General features: G+C 39.2%; 1 protein-coding gene across 2 annotated transcripts in view; it reads left to right on the top strand.

The window, feature by feature from the left end:
• Nucleotides 1-18,888, top strand: part of snx29 (sorting nexin 29) — a 423,313-nt gene that overhangs the window by 17,461 nt on the left and 386,964 nt on the right. For both annotated transcript variants that reach the window (XM_052021671.1, XM_052021672.1), the window contains exons 3-4: nt 7,721-7,773; nt 11,724-11,848. In XM_052021671.1, the coding sequence (XP_051877631.1) occupies nt 7,721-7,773; nt 11,724-11,848 (178 nt within the window). The remainder of the gene's footprint in view (nt 1-7,720; nt 7,774-11,723; nt 11,849-18,888) is intronic.

The raw sequence follows: 18,888 nt of genomic DNA, 5'->3' as shown, positions 1-18,888 counted from the left end.
CCTTTACCACTTGTCTGTACCAAATCTTTCCTTACTGGCCTGACATCTTCCATCAGCCACCAACCATTGATTTCTCTTTGTTGACTTGGCTTCAGCTTCTCCAGTTCCTTAAATTTAAAATTCTCATCTTGTAAATAATGTACTTCATGATTTATTCCTTCATATATTCAAAAATGTTGGCAGCAGCTAAGACAAGTCTTTTGTTTCTCCGAGTCTGATCTTTTGGGTAGGTATATCTGCAGTCATTTGAGACCCACGCTTGAATTGTTTTCCTAAGCCCTCCTTGAAGGCATGAACCCTTCCCCAATAATGACTTCTTTAGTTTCTTGCTTGTGTTTTTTATAGATATGCAGCACTTTTGAATTTGACACAGAATTTTTTTTTCAACTAAAATAAAAATTAAGTTGGGAAAGCTTTTCAGGGTTCCTGTTGAGGACGAGACATTACATGTAGATGGTAAAAAAATTCAAACCTAGTTTGTTTTGCTATTTGAGTAAATTTTCATCAAGTTCTTCCTTTGCATTGGCGTTCCATATAAGCCAGTGGATATGTAGCATAAATCTACAAACTTGTGCAACAGTTTTGTTGGAAAAATATGAAGCAAAATATCAAGGTTTAGAGGGATATGGGCTAAATGTGGGCAAATGGGACTGCATGGGCAAATTGGGCTGGAAGTCCTGTTTTCATGCTGTATTGCTCTATGACTCAAACAAAATACGAATCATTTATTAAAAGAATTGGTCAATTTTAGATTTTTCTTGGATACAGTATTATGTCACTTCTGCAGGAGTCCACCCATTCATTATGAACCAAAATCAGTCTTTTCCTATGTACTTTCTGCTGAGTTTGTTTTGAGTTTATCTCTGTATTTCAGCTCATTGGCAATATCATATGCCCTCTTGTATACAGTATGTCCTAGACTACAGAAGGCAATGAATGTGGTGTTAAGAGCTGCCTCTAAGTTGAGTCAAAATAACTTCTTTTTTTTGACTGCTATGTACGCCATGGCCTTTAGCCTGTAATTTGTTAACATTTGGTGATTAAAGAATCAGGTTTATTATCACTGACATATATCATGAAATTTGTTGTTTTGTGGCAGCAGTACAGTACAAGACATAAAGACAAAAATTACTATAAGTTACAAAAATAAATAAATAGTGCAAAAGAGGAACGACAAGGTAGTGTTCATGGGTTCATGGACTGTTCAGTTATCTGATGGCAGAGGGGAAGAAGCTGTTTCTGAAATGCTGAGTGTGGGTCTTCAGGCTCCTGTACCTCCTCCCAGATGGTAGTAACATGAAGAGGACATGTCCCGGGTGTGAGGGTCCTTAGTGATGGATGCTGCCTTCTTGAGGCGCGGTCTCTAGAAGATGTCCTCGATGGCGGGGAGGGTTGTGTCCGTGACGATGCTGGCTGAGTCTACAACCATTTGCAGCCTCTTGTGATCCCCTTCCTGAAGTCCACAATCAATTTCTTGGTCTTGCTGACATTGAGTGCCAGGTTGTTATTGTGACACCACTCAACCAGCCGATCTATCTCACTTCTGTACGCCTCCGCATCACCATCTGAGATTCTGCCAACAACAGTGGTGTCATCGGTGAATTTATAGATGGCATTTGAGCTGTGCCTGGCCATACAGTCATGAGTCTAGAGAGCAGTATTTTCAACATCCAGTACCTGTAAACTAAATTCTATTTACACTAATTTGTACTTTTTGAACACTGTAAACATGAATTTTCAAAAGGGTGATTCTTGGTGCTTTTGCCTCATTAATGAGTAAGTCCTCATTAAAACAAGGTTTTGAAATGTCATTATTGTGAATATATACAAATTAATATGAAAATCGCCAGTTTCATGGCACAATAACTCAACAATAACTTACCTGGTGGCTCCACTTCAAGAACGAAGAGTCGCCGCCGCATATCTTGGAAACGTGGCAAGAGGGCTGGGCTGCAGGCGAGGCTGAAACAGCATGGTTACAAGACCCCCCTCCCCAGCATACTACTAGCTAACGTCCAGTCCATTGAGAACAAAGTTGATGAACTAAGGACAAGACTGACCTACCAAAGAGAACTGAGGGACTGTTGTGTACTATGTCTCACTGAAATGTGGCTCACACCTGCCTCACCTGACTCTGCTATTCAACCTGACGGCTTCTCAATTCATCGAATGGGCCGCACAGAGTCCTCAGGCAAAGTTAAAGGCAGAGGGGTCTGCTTCTTAATCAATAACTTACGGTGTTTGGACGTGACGGTCCTGGCGAGCTCCTGCTCACCGAGCCTGGAATATCTAACGGTGAAGTGTCGACCATTCTATCTGCCAAGGGAGTTCGCTTCAGCTATCCTGATGGCAGTCCACATCCCACCACAGACAGACATGAAACCTGCACTCAATGAGCTATACTCTGTGGTCAACAACCTTGAGACAGGATACCCTGAGGCCCTCTTCATCATTGCTGGGGACTTCAATCAGGCCAACCTCGAGTGTGTTACCAAAATACTATCAGCACATCTCGTGCTCCACCAGGGGCGCCAACACCCTTGACCACTGCTATACAACTATCAAAGATGCCTTCCGAGCCACCCCTCGTCCTCACTTCGGGAAATCAGACCACCAGGCTGTGCTCCTTCTCCCTGCATACAAACAGAAACTGAAACGGGAGGATCTGGTATGGAGAGTCGTGCAGTGCTGGTCTGAGGAAGCAGATGAGCTCCTATGTGACTGCTTTGAGACAGTGAACTGGTCCATGTTCAAAGACTCAGCTGCCAGCCTTGATGAGTATGCCACCACCATCACAGACTTTATCAGCAAGTATGTGGAGGACTGTGTACCAAAGAAGATAGTATGGGTGTTCCCAAACAGGAAACTATGGATGAACTGGGAGATGCACTCCCTACTGAAGGAGAGGACTGCTGCATGCAAATCTGGTGATCCTGATCTGTACGAGAAATCGAGGTATGACCTTCAGAAAGCTATCAGGGATGCCAAGAGGCAATACCAACTCAAAATAGAGTCCCTGACCAGCCGCCAGTTATGGCAGGGCTTACATGCCATAACAGGCTACGAGACGAAGTCGGGCTGCATAGCTAAAAACAGCGCATCCCTTCCTGATGAACTTAACGCATTCTATACACGTTTTGAACAAAAGGGAAGTGGATTGTCACCATCCACCCTGACAGCCATCGACGCAGCTGAACCTGTGATCACAGTGGAGGACGTAAGATCAGTCTTCAGGAGAGTGAACACAAGGAAAGCACCTGGCCCAGATGGTGTCCCAGGCCGCGTGCTCAGATCTTGTGCTGATCAGCTGGCAGAAGTATTTGCGGACATATTCAACCTCTCCCTGCTTCAATCTCAGGTTCCCTCCTGTTTTAAGAAGACGACTGTCATCCCGGTACCAAAGAAAAGCAAGGTAACATGCCTCAATGACTACCGACCAGTGGCTCTGACATCCACAATCATGAAGTGCTTTGAGAGGTTGGTCATGGCACACATCAACTCCAGCCTACCAGACAACCTGGACCCATTGCAATTCGCCTATCGGCGAAACAGGTCTACAGCGGATGCCATCTCCCTGGCCCTACACTCAGCTCTGGAGCATCTGGACAGTAAAGACATACGTTAGACTACCGTTGATCAACTACAACTCTGCCTTCAATACAATAATTCCAAGCAAGCTTGTCACCAAACTCCGAGACCTAGGACTCAACACCTCCCTCTGTAACTGGATCCTTGACTTTCTAACAAACAGATCGCAATTGATGAGGATAGGCAGCAATACCTCTGACACGATTATTCTTAACACTGGTGCCTCACGAGGCTGTGTCCTCAGCCCTCTACTCCACTCCCTATACACTCATGACTGTGTGGCCAGATTCTGCTCTAACTCCATCTACAGGTTTGTAGATGATACCACCGTTGTAGGCCGTATCTCAAACAGCGATGAGTCGGAGTACGGGAAAGAGAGAGAGAGCTTAGTAGAATGGTGTCATGACAACAACCTTTCCCTCAATGTCAACAAAACAAAAGAGCTGGTCATTGACTTCAGGAAAGGGGACGGTGTACATGCACCTGTCTACATCAACGGTGCTGAGGTCGAGAGGGTTGAGAGCTTCAAGTTCCTGGGAGTGAACATCACCAACAGCCTGTCCTGGTCAAATCACGTAGAAGCCATGGCCAAGAAAGCTCACCAGCACCTCTACTTCCTCAGGAGGCTAAAGAAATTTGGTTTGTCCCCTTTGACTCTCACCAACTTTTATAGATGCACCATAGAAAGCATCCTATCTGGATGTATCACGGCTTGGTACGGCAACTGCTCCGCCCAGGACCGCAAGAAGCTGCAGAGAGTTGTGGACACAGCCCAGCGCATCACGGACACCAGCCTCCCCTCCTTGGACTGTGTCTTTACCTCTCATTGTCTTGGTGCAGCAGCCAGCATAATCAAAGACCCCACCCACCCGGGACATTCCCTCTTCTCTCCTCTTCCATCGGGTAGAAGATACAGGAGCCTGAGTGCACGTATCACCAGACTTAAGGACAGCTTCTACCCCACTGTGGTAAGAGTATTGAACGGTTCCCTTATACAATGAGATGGACTATGACCTCACGATCTATCTTGTTGTGACCTTGCACCTTATTGCACTGCACTTTCTCTGTAGCTGTGACACTTTACTCTACTGTTATTGTTTTTACCCGTACTACTTCAATGCACTTTGTACTAACTCAACGTAACTGCACTGTGTAATGAATTGACCTGTACGATCAGTTTGTAAGACAAGCTTTTCACTGTACCTCGGTTCAAGTGACAATAATAAACCAATACATACCTACTGTATGTGGTTCAGAAAGAAGACTGGACAACTGAATTAGTGTGTACAATGCCAAACAGATTCTTTAAGACAGTAAGAGGATAAATGAACAGTAGAATTTAAATTGTTAATATAGTTCTGAATCTAAGAATATGGTAAATTCCTGACCCCTCTTCCGATGAACCAAATAACACAAGCTGAGATATTGTAAAATCTGAATGGGAGATAGGAACTTCAAATACAAGTTTTATTTTGCATTTTAATAACAATAGAGTACATTGAAACAAAACCCACAGGGTGCTTGCCTTTTAACTTGAATTGCTGTCACAGAGGCCAAATATGTTTTAATGTTATTACATATCAAAACATGCAAGGTAAAGTCTATGAATAGACTGCCTCTAGCCCCAGACATACTGTGAGGAAAAAGAAAGAAGACAAATAGATATTGCTCATTTTCATTTTAATTCATTACAGACTGAAGTGTTAGATTGTTTCACATTGAATGGTCAATAGCAATACAAATATAGAAAATTTAAGATCCTGAATACGTTTTAACATCCATTCTATTGTGGAATGTCATTTCAACCTTCTATTTTTGATATTGAGGTTTTTTTTGTTTGTTGCTCCATTGGCCTAAACCTAAGCTTTTAATTTATCTTGCTATAGGACATAAAATATTTTTGTGCAACCTCTGTTATCCTAATGCTTAATCCTTTGCTGTCTAGTTTATGCACCTTCTTTCATCCACAAGTTTATGCACAAGGGAAATTCTCCAGGTTGTTTCAAATAGCATAGGTGAAAAGAAAACAACTGATTTTTGGGAATGTTAGGCTTGTAATGTATGAAATTGACTCATTGCGGAACTCCACCGTTACAAAGAAATGTGACTACCTACTGCTCTCTTAAACAAAAAAAGAAGTGTTAGTTTTAGTTTCCAAATGAAAAAGAACCACAAACTATGACATTCTGTCTTGACAGTATCCTTCCAGTAAATCTTTCAACTATTTAGTCTGAAGAAAACTTGCAGAGTAACGTGCTTGACTGCAGATAGTTTATTCTGTAGCATATAGAATTTTACAGTTGTACATAACAGAGAAAGGTAAATATTATGAAGAAATAAATGTCAGAATACAGTAACATTTTTGATCATCTTTTTCTAATTTTACCTTTAATTTTGTCCATTTTCTTCACTATAGTTACCATGTTAAAGTGAAATATAGAAAGATAGATTTTTCTCCTTCTCATTCAACCTCTTCTCCTTAGGCAGTCCCTGGAGATTGGGGAAGAGTTGTTTCCACTTTGTCGTCTTCAGTCAATTCAGAATTCAAAAAAACCAATGTGGAAACTGTAGACTGTCCCACAGATGAGTTAGGAGTTTCCTGACAATGTGGTTGGGTGGGTAGTTTTTGAAGAGGTATGCTCCTCATGCCAATTATGCAGGGCTTCTGTGTCCTTCTGATGCAAGGGCATCCTGAATTCTCCTCCTCCACTTCGACCAGGGATAATGGGCTAGGGATTCCCAGTAGTCAGTTGGAGTGTTGCATATTTTTAAGAAAGCTTTGAGCACATTATTGTATTTTCCTCTCTCTGCTTGGTAAGTCCTCCATTGCAAATTCTCTTCTGAGTGTCTGATATTGGGTATGTAAACATTTTGGCCTGCTCAATGGAACCAACTGAGAGTAATGGGGCCAAAGACTGGGAATATTGGCTTTGGAGAGGATACCAAGATCCTTCCAGTGTATTTGGAAGATTTTATGGAGAAAGAATTGATGCTTTCTTTCTGGTACCTGAGGTGGCTGCTGTAGGTAGTGTCCCATATCCCATGGAAATAATTTTAAAAAAATCAAATGAAGTAAATATTTTTTTAATCTTTGAAGCCTTTCTCCTTATTTTCTGCTGTTCTCTTTTTTTTGAATAACAAATTCAGTTGAACTAATTTATTTCCCTTCATTCTCATTGCCCAGTATTGTTGTCCTTTGATCTTCCTCCTATGTTGTTTTTTGTTGTTTCATTTCTCTTCCAGTGATTTGTTCCATTTGCATCAGTTCATCAGCCAGATGCCTACCACTTTGCTATTCTCCATAATTGTTAACTTCAGTCTTCATGTGTATACTTCTATGGTTGGCAAAATTGCATTTTCACTGAGGGAATCTTCTGAATAATTCTTGATATAGAGTTAATTGGAGCATTTAAATTAATAACTATTCAAGCAGTGAGTTATATGAGGGCCTCTTTACAGTTCAGCTGCTTTCATTTTGGAATTATTGTTAAACAAACTGACCTTTGTCAGTTGCTTCAACCTCTCATTTCTTCTACCACATAACTTCACTTTACTGTGATGTTTATGATTTCATAGAACATCCAAGTTTCAAACCTTTCTTTATAGAAAAAATATTGTCATTGCAAACTGCGAGAAATACCAAAGCTGTTTTTGTGCAAATATACCAGCGTCTTTTCTGCTCCCATTCTGCTGCTTACATACTTGGATGTTGGCATTGTATGTCGTCTCAATCATTTGTGGGGAAAAAAAAACCTCATTTTGTGTGAATTGTGTTGAAGTTTGCTGGATAGCGCGCATATTGAAATCAAAAGTTTAATGAAATGTACAGTATTAACCTGTCTGTTGCTTTGCTGTTGGGAGTAGGTGGGAGAAGTGCAAGGGGACTTGACCACATAATGTTTATTTGTGTGTTCATGCAAAAGCAGATGTGATGCATATAGTTTTTGTCAGACATTATTTGGCTGAATGTGACCACACTTAAACCAATCTAAGCTCTCCTGGTAAATAGAGAAAGATGAATACTAATTTGTATTTGTCTTGATACGCTTGTCAAGTTCCCTGTGCTTCCTATATTTAATATTTCACTTTTCTGTTTTCATCACTGCTCAAATGCTCCCTTTTTCAAATATAGTGTCAAATTCGCTTTGGTGGAAGAAAGGAAATTGCATCAGACGCAGATAGTAGGTAAGGCATACTCTCATTTGTTCTTGACATGATTTATTTATGGATTTATTGCTTTGCTTGCTTTTGAGCCAGAGTTCCAATATTTTGGTTTTCTTTCACTATTGCTGAAACATATTTTCAGATTGAATCTGTGATATGTTATTAAATATCAGTTGCAGGAAGCGTTGACAGCTGGAGGAACTCGAGCTCCAAGATTTGGAGCTCAAGCAGCAGCATTGCAGTCCATCTGTGGGGCTGAGTGCCTGGTGGAGAGCACATTTCAGCCCACAGCTAGGCAGGTAGTTTTGGAAACCCCTAAGAGCATCTAGCCCTTGAACCAGTCTTCAGTTCTAAGTACTGACAGGGGAGAAATTTTCCTCGAAGCATGCAGTCAGAGTCAAAAGTGTAACACCAAGGATGGCACAGGTGTACCAGAACATAGGAGAATGATCGAGAGTGAAGGTTTCATTGGTAAGAGAGCAATAGGTGTTTCTGTGATTATCGAACTGGTTCCAAATGGTAAAGTCCCCCCCCCCCCCCCCCGGTGCAAAGCTGCAGAAAATCCTGGGGAGAGTGGGTGAATGATCAGATTTTGCGGTCCATTGGTAGAAAAAGGTATGAGGTCCTCTGGGCAGAATTTTAAGAAGTTAGGAAAGAGACTAAGAAGCAGGATTGTAAAGGATTCCTCCATGTGACATGCACCAGTGAGTGTAGAAATAGAAGGATAGCATAGATAATTTGTGGGTGTATGTGATGCAGCACAGAGGACATTTATTTCCTGGGACATTGGGACCAGTTGTGGGGGAGCTAGAACCTTTTTAAGTCTGATAGATTGCATCCCAACAGAGCTGGGACCAGTATCCTTGTGGGAAGGTTTACTCGTGCTGTGGAAGGGGGCTTAAGCTAATTTTGCCAGGGGTTGGAAATAGAACTGACTTGGGTAAGTCAGACTCAAGGCTTTCGCAGGCAGCACTGTAATTTGAAGTCAAGCCATTTCAGGTAGAGTCCAAGTACGATACCTTGAGGGAGAAGGGCATGGAAATTAAAGCAAGAGCTTCACTGATGAACAAAATGATAGAGAGTAAAGTAGAACCCACTGAGAATCAGGCTGATTACAGAAAGTTCAATAGGGAATTTAAAAGGAAGTGAGAGCAACAAAAGGAGAGCACTAAAAAGATCAATGGTAAACAAAAAGAAATCCAAAAGTATACAAAATTATGAGGGGTATAGATAGGGTGAATGCATACAGGCTTTTTCCCCTCAGGTTGGGTGAGCCTCGAACTAGAAGTCACAGGTTTAGGGTGAAAGGTGAAATATTTAATGGGAATCTGAAGGGGAACTACTTCACTCAGAGGGTGGTGTGTGTGTGGAATGAGCTGCCAGTGGAAGTGGTGGATGCGAGTTCAATTGTAACATTTTTAAGAAGTTTGGATAGGTGCATGGATGAAAGAGGTATGGAGAGCTATGGTCTGGGTGCAGGTAGATGGGATGAGGCAGAAAACTAGGCAGGCATGGACTAGATGGGCTGAAGGGCCTGTTTCTGTGTTGTAGAACTCTATGACTGCTTGGTAGCCACTTGAATAGGAAAAGGGTTGTAAGAAGGAGGTGAGGCTGATCAGAGACCAAAAAAAAATTACTCTTGGGGGCAGAGAGCATGACTTGGGTGCATCAATTTTCATCAAACAGCAACATCCTGCTGGTTTATCAGCAAAGAAAAATGAAATTCTAAATAGGCTAGAGACTGATAAAGAGTAGGTATGAGAAAAGCTTGTTGAATTTAGGGGATGAATCACCTGGTCCAGCTGACTTCCTACTACTTGTATTCTATGCCTCTATTTATAAAGCTTTTTTTTAAAGCCACTTTTTCAAACTACTCTGACATTTTCAACAAACACTGCACATGTGCTACCCAGATCTCTCAGTCAAAATTCTACATTCGGTAAATTGCTGTTGTCAGATCCAGTTATTTTTGAATCCGCAGGTTCTTTCAGGAGTTCAGGAATGAGTTGAAAACAACTTGATGCTTCACAAAGTTTTATTGGAAAAGTTTAAAACAAAGAAACAGACACAGAGCACATGGCACCAGCTTTACTACTAGGAGATGAGCTGAGACAAAAGGAACAAAAGATGAGCTCGGGTCAGGGTGGAGGAGAGCAAGAGAGAGATGAACAAAAAACGACACCTTTTATACCTGAGATAAGAGATACTCCTTAGCTAACGATAGTCCAATCAGGAAGCCTGTTAGATACTTGTGGCCAAACCAACCAATGAAAAAACCACATATTCACCTGATGGACGAACCAATAAGCTAGTAAGCGGCCATTCCTTGTGCAGCCACCTGAGGTGTATTAAACACTATACATGTTAAAAAAACTAATTAAAACAGTCGAATCCAACACCGTGAATGAAAGAGCTTGCCGTGTGAAAATTGAGTGATAGATTTGCTTATGCTCTATCAGTGACAGAACTTTGATATTCCTTTTTAGTCACTTTCAATGTCTTGCAGTCAGGGAGGATTGAGTGTACATGTTAGATCTTTCCTTCCATTGGATCTTCATTTAACTTGTGACATTACTTTAGTTGTGATGCAGACTGATCTTGCAGGCTTGACTTGTCTCACGTACACCACCTCCATGGTTTATGGATAAATTGGATCAGCCTTGCAATTGGAAATTAAATAAATGTACATTCCAACCATTACTGAGTTAGGGCTGCCCATCAGACAATCCCCACATCCTAGTTTCACTGTGCTCTTGTTGATAATTCCTAAATCAGAACGTGTTTAACCATGTTCATTTTGTCGAGAGAGATGACATCTATCCCTTCTATTTCATCCTCTCTGATGAATAGGATTTCTAAATACTAGGTAGGAAGGAAAATGGTTTCTCTGCAGAATTGGAACAATAAAGAGATTTGTTTAGTCTTGGTGATTTGGTTATTGATGACATTTGTCCAAAGCAGATGATAGTCCAGTCTGAACAAACTGCTGTGTAAACTGATGACATTTTGCACAGTTCATTGGGTTGTTTCCTCATTCTGTGTCTGCTTCAGAGGGCTACATTTTGATTACGTTATTCTGTTGGGTAAAATGGATTTGAACCTCCACATTTCTTTGAATTATTGAACTTGAATCGGAAGCATGTTGTTGCAGGGTGAATATCAGCTGATTTTGTCTTGGTCTCTGTTTTAATTAGGTACACATAAAAGGGGTGCAGGAACCGGGTGCATAATAGAGTGTTTAAATTCTCCAACTTTTGCACTTTGGTGCAATTTTTTATTATTTCTTTGTTGTAGAGGGTATATTTATGAGTAAAGTTTTGCCTTCTGGCTCTCTCTACAACAGAAGCCTGAAGACTGGTAAAGTTGTTTTGATGATAAACTATGACATTTTTGTTTCTTTAAAAAAAGATGGAGACCTACTTTTTAACAGTGATTTGGAATATATTCTACTGATGTACAGAGCACTATTTTCAAACTTCAGTCTCTAGTTACACTTCATCAGGAAAGAATTTTCTGACATGTTTATTGAAAATATTTAGGTAACAGTGAGATTGATGTCAGATTTGCAGTTCTTTGATTTAATGTTTAGCATTGAAATGCCTGCAGTGCTTTGCAAGTAAGTAATTGCAAGTTTGATTATAAATTGTTTTGGAGAAATTAAACATCTTGTGCCAAAGTTAATGTTGCCTCTGGTTATAAAATAAGATTTTTGTTTTCTTTTTACACCCATGCTTTATATTACTTTCTGACATCAATTATTTATTCTCAATTCTCAGTAATTTATGTAAGTACTTCTTGTACACGTTTGAACTAATTGTCCTCATGGCCACTTTTATTAATGCTTTCAAATCCTAGAAAAATGAAGCTTCTTGGGAAAATGCTTTGGTACCTCAGGTTTCAGCAGGTATCAGATTTGTAGTCTTGGCTGCAAACAATATTTTTGTCATGTATTTCACTTGCTCTTTTAACAGGGTGATCTGTCTGTGTGCTCAGTTTGAGACTGTGCTGCAGCATGGCTTAAGGAGAAGCAAAGGATTAGCACTAACAGCAGCTGCTATCAAACAAGCAGCAGGATTTGCCAATAAAACTGAAACAGGTAATCATTCTAAGCACAAACTTGTACTGTGTTGTTTGCCAGAATTAGGTTTCATTGTTAAGAATGAAGGAGTGATGAAGTCCAAATTTGATCTGTTTAAACGTGCCAGGAAGCTAATGTACAGAAGCATTGCATTGATTTTCTCAGTTCTGGCCCTCTGACCTTTTCAGTGGTATTTCATTCAGTTTGGCTCTCTGGCAGATGCAGTCATAAACGTTGTATTCTGATATCTGCTGGTTTGCGAGTGGGAAGTATTAAGTTAGGGAATGTGGATTCTGGAGTGGAGACTAGAAATTTCTAAAGAGGAATAACAGGCAATCAGGTAAATGGAGTTGGGCACTAGAGTATTGTGACGGTTGAAGGGGATAAAATAATTTTATCTTCTTTGATAGGTTATTGATGATAAATAATTTTGAGGTTTCAGACACAACTTCACGCATTTTTAAAATGTTGGTTCAGAGCTGAAGTTGGTCCTTTATGGAATCTTCAGTCTAGGATGTGCTGCGTATTTATATAAAAAAAATGGATTCAGTTGGTTTCTGAAGTTATAAACTTAAATGATTTACAATATGAGCAAGTGATTGGAAGAGAAGTATTTATATTGTGCATTTCTGCCTGAGCAATCATGCCTGCTTTTGAGAGGCATAATTTTCTTACTTATTTGCATGATTTTATTTATTCAGTTATTTCACATGTATCAGTTTACTTTGCATTTATGGGCTTTCGGATAAGTCATGCTTGTAATTTTTTGTTTCATTGGTTCTGTGTTTGTCATGGATTTCTTTTATGTGGCATTGTTTTGTTTAACTTCATGATCTCCAGCACAGCATGATGCTTTTATTGTCAAGTTCCTTCATTATTTTAAATAATGTCATCAGATCAATGAGTAAGTGCCTCAGTCCCAAGGACAGAATATGACTTGCATTTACTTGGAACTTACCATAATTCATCTTTTCAATCCAGCTTTGAATCAAGTTCAGAGGAATATGTAAATATATGATGAGTAGGAATAAGCCCCTCTGTTCCTTGAACCAATTCCACCATTTAATATGATTGTGGCTGATGTGCTGGTAACTTTAACTCTGCATTCCAATGTACCCATGGTAACCTTTCACCCATTTTTGAGAATTTGTCCACCTATTCCTTAAAAATATTTAGAGTCTGCTTTTGCCATCTTCAGAGGAAAAGAGTTCCAAAAAGTCAGCATGCTCTGTGAGGAAAAAAATGGCATCATTGCTGTCTTAAATGGGCTATCCTTATTTTTGAATAAGCACCCTCAGAGACTTTCCCGCAAGAGGTAACATCCTCTCCATCCACTGTGTCAGGACCTCTCAGAATCAAATATTTTTAAATCAAGTATCCTCTCACTCCTCCGAACTCCGTTGGATTCAGTTACCCTGCCTGTCTGAGCCTTATCCAAGCCTCTTGAATTTTTCTCCATAAGACAACCTGATGGAAGGACATTGGCCTGAAACTTCTCTTTCTACAGATGCCTCTTGGCCTGCTGAGTATTTTCAGCATTTCCTTTTGCATGTAAGAAAAGTTTAAGAATAACGACAATATTAGTTTCTCATCATTCTTTCACCCCTTTCCATCTTTTAGAAACTGTCTTGCAGATTGGTAATGTTTCTTAAAAATCTAACAGGCATTTTGTACATGAGTAAGGTACAGCAGGCAGTTTCTCATGGAAATGGTGTTTCATACAAACGTTTTTGGCGTGATTGCATATATCAAATCTGCATTGCCATAATTGACGATTTGTGAATTTTTAATGTCTGACAATGTATTTTTCATGTCTGACTCATTTCCTGAATGTGGCTGAACAGCAACTGTTGGGTGGAAATGTTAAGAGGAGTGATTAGCTGTTTATCTTAACTTGAATTTCAAATGTACATTGATCTTTGTTGTGCATTTGATAGTCCTGGAAAGTGTATATTGACTGCTTCCCTATTAAGTTGACCACAGAATCTTACCTTTTTGTGTGCCCCACTATCAGCAGGAAACATTTCCCCGCATTGGACTGTTTAACACAGCTTATTACTGCCCCATGAATATATATGATACAAAATAGTGTCATTTATGTGGATGTCCCAATAAACAATATTTATCAGTTTCTAACATTTTAAAATTGAACATTTCTTGTGCTTGAATTGACTCTACAAGCATGGCAAAAAGATAAAACCATTTGAAGAGGAAGTCTTTTCAGGCCAAATAATTGAAAATATTGATTCCTTCTTTGTATATGCACACCAATTGATTGTTTAAAGTGTTTTCTGATATGCTGAGGAAGACCAGCTGCAGCCTCAAAATATCGGTCTTGCCTCGCAAACAAATTCAGTGGTTCTTTTGGGTCATTTGACTTAAATAGCTTTAAATTAAAATGTTACTTCTGAACAGGTTTCAACTTGCATGACGATAATAATTTTGTCATGAGTTTGGTACTTCGCATTTGGAATATAGTGAGTCTTTAAGAAGTAAAAGATGTTTAACAAGATATGTTCAGCTCATTTGTTCTGGAGTTGTGTAATTAGATTGTAATTCACTGACCTCACTTGGAAATAAGTTTGTAGCTGTCTATTCAAGGATAGTGTTGTTTTCTTGTTGAAATATTCTGATTTCAGTTTCAAGACCACCATATAGAATAAATGACCAAAGGCATTAAGTTACTTCTGTCTATTTTGAGCTGTCACAAGAGATTAATAGGTATATAGAGGAAAAAAGATTGAAGGATGTGCTTAAAATAACCTTGAAAGAAATATAACATTCCCTCTGGGATTCCCTGGTGCATATCTGCTCAAAGTGGAGAAGGAGCATTTGGAGTAACGTTGGGAACCTCAAACCCATGCATCAGGAGTACAGAGAAGCCCCGTGTGTACGGGGGAAGGAATGCAACACCTCACAAGCTACCCACCTACCTGTCTTGTCAGGTGCTTCCTTTCCGCACAGTGGAAGAATCTGTGGCTCCCACATTGGTCTCATCAGTTGTCTCAGAACAAGAGTGGAAGTAAATTATCCTCAGTGCTGAAACCTGCCTAAGAAGAAGAAAAGAGAGTGTGAAAATTTCTCCGTTTCCTTCTTTGTTTATCCTGTTTGTTCAGAAGAATGTTTTAATGCAACTTAATTGAATGGTAATATTTGGAAAAATGCTTGGCAGTATTACTTTATTCTCATCAAGATGATGGATGATTCTGTTGGAAAATTAAGTTTTTGATAGAGCTTTTTAGTTGAAGTGTGAGTACCTGATATTGCTGATCATGACCAACATCCAGCACAGGCAGTCCTTCCACTCTGCAGTGTGTCTCATCAGGCAATTCCTTGCTGCACCAATGAAACAGTATTTTCACAATTCCTATACAAGTCAACCTGCGGTCTCCTCACATTGAGACAGGCAGTAAACATGGTGTTAAGGAGGTTTTGGTAAAGCTTGGCCAACTAAGGACTTGGATTATGACTTCCCAAGCTTTACCATAAAGTACTAATAATAGACTTGAATCCCAGCAGTCTGGGCTTGAGTTAAATATAGATCCTACAAGTGAAAGGTCACTGCCTATAAGTAAGAGTTTATTGGTTGTTTGAACGGTAGTTTTGGGGCAGGCACGGCAGTGTAGCGGTTAGCGTAACGCTATTACTGCGTCAGCAACTCGGGTTCAATTCGGCCGCTGTCTGTGAGGAGTTTGTATGTTCTCCCCATGTCTGCGTGGGTTTCCCCCGGGTGCTCCGGTTTCCTGCCACATTCCAAAGACAAGGGTTAGGAAGTTGTGGGCGTGCTATGTTGGCACCAGAAGCACGGTGACACTTGCAGGCTGCCCCCAGAACATTCTACGCAAAAGATGCATTTCACTGTGTTTCAATGTACATGTGACTAATAAAGATATCTTAACATCTGCAGTCGTTTCAGGTTATCTATATTTGGTGAGTGCTTCAGATTTTGCAAACTATTTTGGGTGACTTGAAGCATTATCTATTTCTATTGAGTAAACGGTCTGCTGTGGTGAGATACCATACTTTGCTGTGACTTTCTATATCCGCTCTATTTTCATAACGTTTTTCTGGTCAGGGTACCGGGTGAAGAACTGATTTGACCAGAAGTTTTAAAGTCAGGTCAAAATGGCTTTTCTTCCCAAGATGTGACCTTAATTTATTTGTCCTTCATGTTGTGCTGTTTTTATCCCAGTCAGAAAGTTTTTCAGTTTTTAATCTGGGAACTATAAATTCCAGTTGGGGAAACTTCCACTTTAGAAATTTTATTGCCAAGATATAATCTTAGAGGGATTTTTCTTGTGTAGAATGCTCAGATTCAGGATTGCTTTTATTAATAATCCTCCAATGGAACTTTGGGTTCTGAAATACAAATAGAAACTTTCTGCTAGGCCTGTTAGTTTGCTCTCCCTTGGTGATCTTGTCAAAGAACCATTTTAATTTTTTTTAACAAGTTCCTTTTTCATGAACTTCTGTTAAATCAATTGTTGATTCTAGTTGCTATGGCAGTTTTTTCCTGTGTGATATAAAACTCTTCCAAATCTTGGGCACTCCAGGGAAACTTTTGCTGATAATGGTCTTTGTTTTAATTCTGTTTGCATAATTCAATGTATGGTAAATTTTCCCAGTATATATTCTGGGAAAGGGTTTGTGGATTGTAATGTTCAATATAGTTGATTAACACTCCACAACAATAAAACTGACGTAAAAAAAGGTCTCAGTGGGAAAAAATAATTTAAGATTCTTTGAAAACACCCTACATAAAATTAAATTATTGTATTTGCTGTGCTTGTTTTTTAAAAATATTCTGGCTAACTATTATTTTGTGTAATTTGTTCACTTGAAACACATGCAAAAGTTATGGTAACTCAAAGATTTTTATCCAAATTATATTTAGAAAGTTCCTGATCTCTGCTTGATAGTAATTTTGCCAGAATTTCCTGCAATAATTCAACTGTCTCCGAGTGCCATAAATTCAATCGTTGTGTATCCTGATCCTCCACTGGCAAATTTCTGCCAAAATCTGCTGTTCAGCTCATTGGAATATTCCATGGTGGATTGGTGGGTATTCAGAGTCAGCACAATCTGATTATTGACCTTCGTTATCCAATCAAAAATTATTCCAATTCAGAAATTCCAAATTGGAATATTAAACCACTGACTATTCTGGTTGATCGAAGTGCATACTTAAGTCTTGTTGCTTTGCCAATTTTCTCATCGTGTTCCACTGGATTGCTCCCATTGAATTGAATGTTAATATGAATTCAGAAACCACATTCCTTTTGGATTCATTGTTCTCTGTTAAAATTAGTGATTGACTTTGCTGTTGGATCAGGTATCATGGGATCAATGTCAATATGAAATTACTTCTAAAAATCCAGTTTCATTTAACAGGAAGCTTTTTGGCCATCTAGTTTGTTTGAAAGCTGGTTATTTTTCAATTAGCCAAACACATTGACAAAGGTCAGCCACAAGGCATCTTTTTTTTATATCACTAAACAAATCAAGAGTAATCAACCATGTTGCTATCAGGTTACCAGCAGTGCTTTGATTCAATTGAATTGACAATCCAATAAAGTGTGAATCCAATAAATAGGATGCTTAATGACTGTATAGGAGGCAGAGCTTTTCCTCTTTTGCTTTACTGGTAGGATTCACTAAGGAGCAGGACAGAGAGCTTCAGGACAATTTTGGAATGTCATAACTTACAGCCTGTATCACTCATGCCATGACTTCATAGAAAATCTTTGTTAATGTAATAGTGTTGTTATAAATGTGTCATGACTATGCAATTAATTTTTCAGAAGTTCTTCACTGGTGTTTGTTCCACTAAATCACTGGGAGTGATTTAAGCAATTTGCTTGTTTTCCTTGGATAAATCTCTTCTCTCCATTTGTATCCTGTTAGTTTCACTTCCTTGACTATGATTCTCAGGTGTCAGTTACTCACACGACTGTTGGCTATTGTTCATATTCTATGTTAGGTTTTCCATTCATGATGGGGCAAGGTTGTAATCAACTAGCATTCACATGCAGGTCATGGAATAATCTTCAAGAGCAGTGATCATTTACGATTTTTGAAGAAACACTTTAGGGCAATGGTAGCATCTCCACCAACAACTAACTCAGCACAAATTAAGAATTTATCTTGGGACTTATTAATTTGTATGGCTTAGTTACGCTTTGCCATCAGGAAGCAGCTTATTTATGCTTTATGGACTTTATGTAAATGTTATCTTGTCAAAGATGTGAAACAGAAATCTGAATGACCAAAATTAATCTTGGTTTCCTACTTTCTTGAGCTTATAACACCATAGTTGCAGGAAGATGTATTTAATTATGTGTCGCCAAAGATATGCTCAGCAGCATTATTTATTCATTCTTGATAAACTACTAGGTGCAGTGTCTTTTTTTATAAGCTGCTATTATAATTTTAAGCAAAACTGTTACTTGTATATTAAATCATGTTCTTTCAAGTGGATCAAAGGAACTTGATGTAATGGATATTGACGCTTTAACAGTATAGGTCCTGGGATGGCTGACAAAAAGTGCTGATATACTCAGGACAATGGTTGATCTGCAGGCAGTATTTTTTAAAAAAAAAAGCAGGCATTTTAAACAGAGCCATTTGTGTTCTGGAGCAGAGCACTTTTTTTCAAATAGTAGATAATTACACTCTTGTACTTCATTGTGTTCCTGTGAGAGAATACATTATTTTTCTCCTTTTGCATCATTCAACCTCATTTTGACTTCGCCCACCTATTGAACTTGAAGATGTGGGCCAATAGTATCTTTGCTTATCTTGCTGTTATCAAGTATGTTAGCCACCAGCCACATGCAAATAATTGGGAATCCAGATGTGGCATGTTCATATTCTTTCTAATCATCATGAGTAAGGCACAATTTAAGAAGAACCACCAAACTTAGATAGAATTTTAAGAAGGCCTGAAAGAATATTTAGTCATATTAGTTAGTCCTTCTTTCTGGAACCTCTATACGAAAACCTATCATGGTTCAGCAAAGGATGAAGTCATTTTGTCCATCACATCCTGTCAGCTCATT

Source organism: Pristis pectinata, chromosome 8, assembly GCF_009764475.1.
Source record: "Pristis pectinata isolate sPriPec2 chromosome 8, sPriPec2.1.pri, whole genome shotgun sequence".
NCBI classification, from domain to species: domain Eukaryota; kingdom Metazoa; phylum Chordata; class Chondrichthyes; order Rhinopristiformes; family Pristidae; genus Pristis; species Pristis pectinata.
This window is presented reverse-complemented; position numbering and strand designations above follow the sequence as displayed.